Consider the following 9,871-nt stretch of genomic DNA (forward strand, 5'->3'; position numbering starts at 1 on the left):
AGGCTTGGAAATATTACCCCAATCTCTGTATTGACACTGAAAACCTAGTGAATAGTTTTCATTATAATTGTCACATTTATATGTAACTTCTGTTGAAGAAAAATATCATTGTTCTTAGCTGTCTTTCCTGAATAGCACATGCCCTTTAATACCTGTATTCCAGTCATTACTACTATTCCAATGTTTCCATTATCCCTATAATATGTGGTCTCACTTCCTGCACCAGTAGTTCTAGTTCCTCCATTTTGTTATTTAGACTCCTTGCAGTGGTGTACACCCATCTCAGTTGTTCCTTTTTGCCTTCACCCAGATTCCTCACCTTAATAGGTAGTCATTTTACTGCCACTATTGCCTATCTAACTGTTACTGTCAGTGGTATTGGCACTCTTTCCTCTTGTTGTCCATTCTTCTACCCTCTGTTCCGTTTTCCATTGCTGTTCATTCTCTTTTACTTGATTTTCCGTCTGCTCAATATTAGAATGAGGCATGGAGATTACATCTCCCAACCATCTTCCCTGAATATCTAGCTTAAAGGTCTCTTAATCAGTCTGTCCTCTGGGAGACAGATATCTTGATCTTTGTCTGACATAGTCCACCATCTGTTCATCAGATCGTGGCTGGCTTTTTATTATTGTTGCTATTGACTTGGTTTTCCTGTAAATAATCAGCCTAAAGGCAAAAGAATTTCTTGGATTATCAGTCCTTATAGGTATGTAGGGGCTGTTCTGTCTCCAACCATAAATAGAAAACAATGTAGGAAAATTGCATGTCTTATGTAAAGTTTAAAAGTTGTTTAAACAGGGATATATTATTAAAGGAAGAAAGGAAAGGAAAATTGAAAGCAAATGGGATAAAATCTCTGGCAGCACTTGTCTAGTGTATTGTAAAGTCTTAGATGCAGAATAAACAATTTATAGTAGCTTTAAATATATTTTTGTTCAGTTTTGTTTTATAATTCTTAGGCATATTAATTGCTATCTAGCATGCCAAAAACTACAGAGTGACCCTTCGGAGGTTGTTTACGCCTCCCCCCCCCCCCCCCCATCCCATGTTCTTGGCAATTAGATGTATTAATTCCTTTGGCATCAAATGAGTAGACCTAAATAGTGTCATTTGAACCAAAGCTGTAAAAATTGGCTTTTCGGGCCAGGTAGGAGAAAGGAAACAAGTTGTTAAATCACAGCTGAAATCTGAAAAATGTGTGGTGTTTTCATTTATTGCCATCAATGAATTCTAACTATGTTTTTAAATGTAACTGAGAAACACTTTTGAGATTGGTGTTTCCAGTGCATTGTCATAATGGCTACACACTTAGGCATGCGCATGCAGCCAATTTTAAACAGAATTTTAAGGTACCTTATGTCCATTAGAGACCGTTAAAGTTGTTTTTTAGATATAAAAGATGGGATGTGGAAGAGCTTTGTGGCCAAAATAGGTATTGCCACTGCAAAAAACTGACTTCCCTGCTGCTTTACGTAAGTACAGAGGTGTGAAGCCATGTTAAAATGCAGTTGGTTCACCTTATTAGTTAGTACCATGTGGTGTTCATTTGTGACCTTTCTTCCCTATTCTTCTTATTACTAGCTCTAATCAAAAACATTTCTGTTAACCGAAATAGACACCCTTTGGAGGTAACCTTTATGCCTCCACTCATACCCCTAAGAAACCGAACAGTAAGTTTTCCTACTTAATCCCTTCCACAAGTGTTGAAATCAGACTTGTCTTCACTGCTGAAATCTTGACAATAAGCATGCATATCTATCTATATAGAAACTAAAAAAATATAAACCACACACACATCCCTTTCATCCTCGAGAATTCCAAAACACTTCACAAACTACAGTAGTACTGTGTTAAAGCCACTTCCCTTAGAGTGGGAACTTGCCAGCTGGTGAAAAATCGTGTTAAGCAGTATGGGAAAAGTTACTGTTTTGGCCATTGACATACAGGCAAACCCCATGACCTTTAGAAAGGGCCTTTGGATGTTTGCTCATGCGAAGCTTGGGGGGGCCTTTTGCCATTAAGTTGTTCTTGGAAACATTTCACCATTATAGTAAATTGTCAGGTACTTGACTTACTTTCAAACCATTCCTTCCAGCAGATAGCATGACTCTGGTGGTCAAATAGACCTGTGTAGTAGCTGAATATTTACCAGGTTTCATGTCCTTTCAACTTCAGTGTTTACTCATATATTTACCCTAAATTAGTGTTCCTTCAATATTCATATGTAGGCTTCATATCAACAAGTTTGAAAGAAACCTTACAGCACAGACAATTGTTGTCTGCAGTTCTAAAAACTCAAATACTCTTAATATTGATATTCTTTACTTAGTCCTGAAGATTTTGAAAACTATTTCACTAATAAATTAAGCACTTCAGAGTAAGGATGAGCTATCATTTCTGGCTATTGCTATGCTTTCATTGGATTTTTTTTCATTCTTGTCAAGCTTGTTACTATTTATATACATGGAGAGATGCTTTTCTCTCTTCCTGTGCTTGCTTTTGTATGGTACAAATGTGACGGTAGAAACTTTCATGATGGATACCCAATGACTGCTTAGACCTGGTAGCTTCCCCTCTCACAAAATCCAGTTCATAGTAGATCTGGTGATGAAAAGCCATTTGACTCCTGAATGTTTTATTGTCTTAAAGTTTGGAAATCTGTGGTCTAATTCTTTAAAGGTTTTTATAATGCCGATAGGCTGCTGAAAGTGTAGTTTGTTACATTATATATTGTAAAGTTTGAAAGGTTTTTCCCTCTTTCTTCCTCCCCTTCTCTTCTCTTCTCCCCCCCCCTTCTCTCCTCCCCCCCCCCCCCCCCCCGGTTCACATTTCTCTCCCTCTTTACCCTTAACCTCTCTTGATGGGTCTTCCTTTATCAGAATCTAACTTTAGATAGTAAACTTTTCAGGGAAGGAATTTGTCTGTAAAGTACCTTGTGCATAGAGTTGGTGGGAAACAGTTTTTCAATTCTACAAAAATGTTCACAGTTGCAAAATGTTTGCATTCAGGTGAAACCAATACCTTTCAAAATTTTGTACAAAAAACTGGAGGGGTGGGTCTGTTTAAGGCACTCACCTTGAATGTGAGAGATGAAAGTTCAAGTCCCTGCTCTGAATCAGGCAGGGACTGTCCTCATCCTAGGTGAGTTCCCTAACCACTGGGCTATTGGCTATTCTAGGGAGGGTTTCTTTCTCTCCCCTCCTCCCAAGCCCCCTAAAAATTCCATCCTGGACTCAAGAAACCTTTGCCGATGAATGGACACAGAAAGTGATGAGTTCCGGTGGAAAATTTTGGTTTTAACAAATTGGCATTTTCTGATGAAAAATTGTTTTGTCAAAATTCTTGACCAACTCTACTTATGCACCATTGCACTTTAGGTTTTGAAGATCTTCCTGTCCCTTTTTACTATAGAAAAATACCACTTTTCCAGTTCAATGGTACTATTTTTATTCATGGGTATAGTATCAAGAACTGCAGCAATCACTGATTTTTGCTACCATTACTTTAACTATCCAGGAATGTCAAAGTATGCTCATACTACTTTTAAATAATGGCCCACTCTCTGTTGCTGTGCGTTTAGTATTGTTTGCTCTCTTCCCCTCCTCATCCATCAGTCAAGTTATAGTACCTTGAAGCTAAGATCATCACTTGTACCTCAACTTGTTTCCATCGTTCTCCAGCATTGCAATGAACTGTTTCTCCCTTATAGCCTATCTTCTCCTGTTTGATCCTGTAGCGAGTTAATTGTCTAGTACTTGAGATCAGTCTGACATGGAAGTGATAAGAATACTATAAATCAAGCTTCACTGTAAACTCAAGAGCAGAAAATGGGCTGAGGTCAACATGTTTATTGCGCTACTGGAAAGTGCTCAAATGCTATGGAGATGGATGCGATATACGAATTTCTATAGAATAAACATTCCATGTTACACCTACATAGCTTTTTGCAGGTGTTACTTTGCAGATTTTATATAAAGGTTAAGTGAATTTTAAGTTGATGTACTTGAAAGTTTTCCTAACTATGCAGACTTGTTCCAGTTGAAAATAACTTTAAAAAGAACGCAGAGATAAAGTGGCAATCTAATTGTACCTGAGCTGATCTGGCTCTCAAGATGTAGGAGTTTCAATTCAACCACATTCAAGGGAGAGTGCTATATCAGTGCATACTGAAGGCATAATCTCTGCTCCTATGTGGTAGTACTTCAAGTTAACATAGAGATAATTGTAAAGATAACTTTAAAAACAAAGGTTTTCTTTACATCTTAGTACAGCTGATACAATATTGTCATAGGGCTTGTCTTCCTGGAGAGCTTTCCTGTCAACATAGTGCTGTCTACACAGGGGGTTAAGTTGGTATAACCATGTCACTCAAGAGTGGGGATTTTTCACACCTCTGAGTGATGTACTTATGCTGATAAAGGTCTGTAGTGTAGACCTGGCCATAGAAGTGAATTGAGGGGGAAAAAGCTAAACTCAATTTTGATGTCTAAAATAACATGTAATTTTGAATTTTCAAGAACACATGTTTCATGAGCATCTTTCAGGACTTTAACACTGAAAGACAAAGGAGATTGGAGCAGAGCGTAGCACAGCATGGGAGAAAGTCCATTTTTTTAAAAAATGGAGTAATTCTATCCCATCCTCACTAATACTGCTAATTAACAAAAAGTTAATATGCAAACATCTGGCTTAATTCATAACGCTTCAGCTATCCAATTTCTGTGTTTTGTTGTTTGTTTCATGATTTTGTTTCAGACATCTTTTTTTTTTCTTTCTTTCTTATCCATCTTCATTTCTAGAACAACCAGAGAATGGTAATGATGCTCCTGAATTGGGAAACTTTGTCATACCTGAGATTAGTGTCACAAATGTGGCTGGAGAGAGAACCGGGAATGGGGAAAAAAGCAGAGCACTAGCAGAGAATGATTCTCAGCATATACAGGGTGTGCAGGAAACAGCTACAGATCCTAGAAATGACAGCAAAGGCATGCCAGAAATCAGGAGGCAAAAATCTGTAAGAAAAATGATGGAGGATGGAATAAACTCATCTGGCAGAGTGCAGTTTTAGCAGAGCACTTTGTAGCTGCACTCTAAGGTACCATTGATTGAAAGGGTCACTGCTGCATGTTTGGAGAGTTGCAGTATGCAGTTATTTTATTTGCATGTTGTCATTTAATAAAAACACAAATGCATGCACTGCACACACCATTTCTTATTGTGTCTGTGCCACATACAATGATGACATAACTTGGGGAAACCACACTGTGAGACTCAACACGGACAGAAAATACTTTCCTATTCTTCACTTTGAGCTTATTTTGCATATTTGTTGGATTTACAAATAGTTATCAAGGAAACAAAGTGGACTATTTCAAACTTATGCAAAAAAGCATTTCAGTACTCTTTACCGTTTCTCCACCCCCCCCCATTATGCCATTTGAAACACCTTCATGATGTTGATACATTCATACTCCAGTGTTAAGTTTCCAATCTAGTTATACTGGCAAACAGATAATGCAGAAGGTGACCTTTCAGTCGTAAAACTAAAACACTGTTGGGTTTTCTAAACTTGCAGGAGCCATAATGGGTATTTTGTGGCATTGATAATCTACCTTAATGATTAATTTGCTTTGCAAATAGTATGTAGAAGCACTTGCACATAATAGGATTTATACCTTTTTAGTTTTCTGTGTGGTCTCTTTCTGATCTGTTCCTAATCTTTTGCATGAATAATAGTGCTTTTTTTCAAAATCACTGCAAAATGAGATTATGCGGGCATGCCTTGTGGTTTAGTAAATGCAACTTGATGCAATTTAAATCATAATGAATCATTTTCTACAATTTAATGCAATAGGTAAGTGTTTTACATTTTTCTACTTTGCTCCGTACTCTCTTGCTTTATTGCTTTGTGTTTGAAAATGCCGAAGTCTAACTGTATACATCTGAATTAATCACAATATGAATAACACCTTTTAATTAACACTTTTTTCTTGTTCCTTTGCATAGATAATACTGATGTAGCAATTCCAGAAGAACTGATAGAAGTATCTGAGGTTGATGAAGGGTTTTACTCTAGAGCTACTTCTAGCACAAGCCAATCTGCCTTATCAAACAGCAACAACACCAGCAACAAGATCCTTTTAGGGAAGAGCCAACGAAGGTCTGGAGGAAGCAAAGTTGGGGGGAAAGAAAGAGAAGCTTCTGGGGAATCCTGCAAAGAAGACTTTTCTCGAAAACAAACTCAAAGAGCCATGAGTGAGAATTTAGATCTTCTATCTTTAAAGAGACTGACATTAACTACTAGTCAATCCCTGCCTAAGCCTGGCAGTCATAGTTTGGCTAGAACTACCACTACTGCTTTTAGTAAATCATTTGAGCAGGTCAGCGGTATCACAGTTCCAAATAACCGTAGTGGTGGAAATGGTACTGAAGCAAATAGGTTTTCAGCATGTAGTCTTCAAGAGGAAAAATTGATATCTGGAGCAGAAAGAATAGATCTTCCCATTTCAAACAAACAATCAAATCAGCAGCGACCTCCTAGCATCAGCATAACACTGTCAACAGATTGATGTCTGACAAATTGCCTAGTATGAAAAAGGAATCTGGAGATTCTGTTGATAGTGTGCTCCCCATCTTCCCTTTTTAAAATCTAACCCTCCAAATTCTTGATACCGTTAGAGCTTGGCTTGCATTTGACAGTGTGTTTAGATTACAATTTTTAACTATTTTGCATTGTTTCAACTGTTGTTAATAGCCTAGAGGGTTTTTTTTTCTTTAGGTGGTTTGATTTTACACTTACACTTCCTATTATTTACATCCCCCTATTGTTAACAAACATTGGCAGGCTCTGTTTAGCCATGCTGGCAGAGTGTGTGTGTGTGTGTGTTGTAAATTATAGACTTCAGAGCAAAGGGATCCTCTTTCTCAGGATGTAGCTGTTAAGTAACTACTTTGCATCAGTGACTGAAGTTTTCTATTAGAAGGGGTTTGTGACTCAGGAATGAAATTGTGTGACATTGCAATAGATCCATACAATAAAATCACAGCATCGCAGACCATGCCAGAGAAAATGTGTTGATGTGAGAGATGTACTTTGTTATAGGCCTACAGCTAGAAGTACCAGTTCAGTGTTCCATGATAAATGGAAACTTTCATAACCGTGGGAAATCTTTGCATGCACCTGACTTAATTCACAAACTCCAATATGTTTGCACACCACTTGAGTCGCATATTCCTGTAAGTATATGGGTATATGCAAACTGAGATTTGTGTACGATAGGTCTCTCTGAACACTTGGTTGAAAACTTGGCTCCAAAAGTCATACAATGGCAGATCAAACTTCTGCTGGGGACAGGAGTTTTCTGTGATGAAAATGCCATAATACTCAGAAAAGTGACTAAAAATGTCACTAGTTGGGTTCCATGTTTGATTCTGAGTTAACAAATATGTTCAGTTCAAAAGCCACGAAAGCTTATGCTCCAATACATCTGTTAGTCTATAAGGTGCCACATAATTGCTTCATAATTATAGTATCAGTATGTTTACGCTGATTTTGACACCTGTTATATTGAATCAAGCACATCATTTTAATGGAATAATGTGTTTAAAGATAAGGCTTGTTCTTGAATGAGACTAGGAGACTATTACAAAAGGACATGTACAAATTAAGAATCTTGCAAGCACAAAGGGGAAATTATACTGTAACTGATTTATAACTAATTTCATTTATGTTGTAACTTAATGTTGTTGTAACTTTCATTTATGTTGTAACATGTAACTCATGCCATTATTATTTTGCTAGTTTGAAACTACAAAATATCAACATTCTTTACGGTTACTATAGCAGTGTTTTAAAAAATCTTATTAGCTGAGATTATAGCTTTAACAATGCTTATTGATTGCAAGCTACACACAAATGGGGAGAAGAGAAGCTGGCAATAACCACTCCTTGAAAAGAGAGGGAGTGTTTTACATAGTATAACTGTGTGGTCTTTTCTCAGGGGAAGTGGAGAAAGTAAAATGGAGGTCTAATGTATATCCATTCATGAGTATTCAGATCTCTGTGGTGAGGTTCCTTTTATAGGCCAAAAATGTCAAAGGACCTTATGACACAGAGCAAGGACTAAAGCTTTTTTAGACTTTCCCTAGTTTAGTTTTTGCCCTGAGATCTATTCTTGATTTGACTGAAAACTAAAGCACAAATAAATTTTAAAAAGCTCTCATTGTATACACTCTGCAGCCTCTTAACCACCTTTCAGAGTGGGGTGACAATGCTGTGTTAAATTTTGTTAATTTCCAGCCATTGCATATTTATAGCATCCAAACCACAGGCAGTGGAAGAGTACTGGGGTGCTAGTAAAAGGTATTACTAGATAATGTCTACATAATAGACATTCTGCATTTAACATAACTTGAAATTCCTCCTGGGAGGCCAAGAAGGGATGTCCACTAGAGTTTCGCACAAGATCCTTTCCTAGCTCTCACTAAGCAGAACACACAGCCTTCCTCTGATTTCCTAGCTGTAAGGTAATACAATTTTAAAATTCTTTTACTTGAACTATACCTTTAAGTTGACTTATAACTTATCGATTTAAACTGTAATTCCAGTAAACCTTTTATCATGACAGTATTAAGCATGGATTAGCTTTAAGAACAAATTAGTATTTTAAGTCCTTTCTTTTCTAGAGAAATTGTGATTTATTTATTTTTAATTGTCTCCATAGTAGTTAAACCCCCTTTTTGATTCAATAGTGGTAGAAAAGATTTTTCTGTACTGGAAGATCCAGCCATTTAAGTTTGAAGCTACAGAGTAACAGAATTAACTCTCTTTTTTAGAGGTGTATTTAAAATGCCAGGGATACAAATGAGTAACTTTAATGTTTACAAAGCTGCCACTTGACTGTTCTCCAAACTACAAGTCAGATGGTATTTTTTAAAAGGGTAAGCTGGTTTTATCTTGCACGTTTAATCATTCTACCTTTGGCTGTTGGTTTTTTTTTTTTCTTCTTGGGCTTAAATAAATGTTAAAACAAAATGATAAAACCCACATTCCTCTTATACAATAGAATTTATATGAGGTTTTATGGTTTTCAAGTAAATGTGATTTTAAAGGGAAGATTTCTAAATACTAAAGGGCTACTGCTTCTACTTACACATGCAGCTTTATGTACATAAGTCTTTATAAGCCTATCTATATGGTTGATTCATTGAGTTCATTTTGTGTAACTGCTACAACCTAGGTCTTGGCAATACTAAAATTTTACTCTAACAACCTTTTTATAACCATAAGTATTTAAACGTATAACTATTATTTAAACAATTGCAGGAAAGTTTTAGGAATAAGTTTGTTTAGCTTCGTGTCTGAGACTGTCCAAATACCCATCAAGACTTCTACTTGGAGACAGTATTAAATAGTGAATCTCGAGAGTTTTTAAATTTTATATTAATCAAATTTGCATTGAGAATATAAAAGTTTTTTTCTTTTTTTAAAGTAAATGTTGTAGTCTTAAGAAATTTACAGCTTATATTGTACAATGGTAGTTAATTTTGAATGAATACATTTCAGGGGTTACCACCATTTAATACACCTCTACCCCAACATAACGCTGTCCTCGGGAGCCAAAAAATCTTACTGCATTATAGGTGAAACCACGTTATATTGAACTTGCTTTGATCTGCCGGAGTGCGCAGCCCCGCCCCCCTGGAGCACTGCTTTACCGCGTTATAGCCGAATTCGTGTTATATCGGGGTAGAGCTGTATAATAATCTGCAGAAGAAAAAAAAAATCTCCTTTTAAAAACAAAAAGCTCAAATAAGTGGTACTAAAGAAAAAAAGTAGCTAATGCTTACACTTAGGTTTGAACTCCAT

At 36.6% G+C, this 9,871-nt stretch overlaps 1 protein-coding gene across 2 annotated transcripts in view; it reads left to right on the plus strand.

Annotated features, from left to right (window-relative positions):
* FAM126A (family with sequence similarity 126 member A) overlaps positions 1 to 9,650 on the plus strand; it is a 46,803-nt gene extending 37,153 nt beyond the window's left edge. The window contains exons 10-11 of one of the 2 annotated variants that reach the window (XM_029910984.1): positions 4,803 to 5,098; positions 6,010 to 6,096. In XM_029910984.1, the coding sequence (XP_029766844.1) occupies positions 4,803 to 5,071 (269 nt within the window). In that variant the 3' untranslated portion in view covers positions 5,072 to 5,098; positions 6,010 to 6,096. Of the gene's footprint in view, positions 1 to 4,802; positions 5,099 to 6,009 lie in introns of both variants that reach the window. The other variant, XM_029910983.1, reaches the window with a different exon arrangement.
* Positions 9,651 to 9,871: the final 221 nt, after the last annotated feature.

This window comes from Terrapene carolina, unplaced genomic scaffold, assembly GCF_002925995.2.
Source record: "Terrapene carolina triunguis isolate 2854851 unplaced genomic scaffold, T_m_triunguis-2.0 Scaffold84, whole genome shotgun sequence".
In the NCBI taxonomy this organism is placed as follows: domain Eukaryota; kingdom Metazoa; phylum Chordata; order Testudines; family Emydidae; genus Terrapene; species Terrapene triunguis.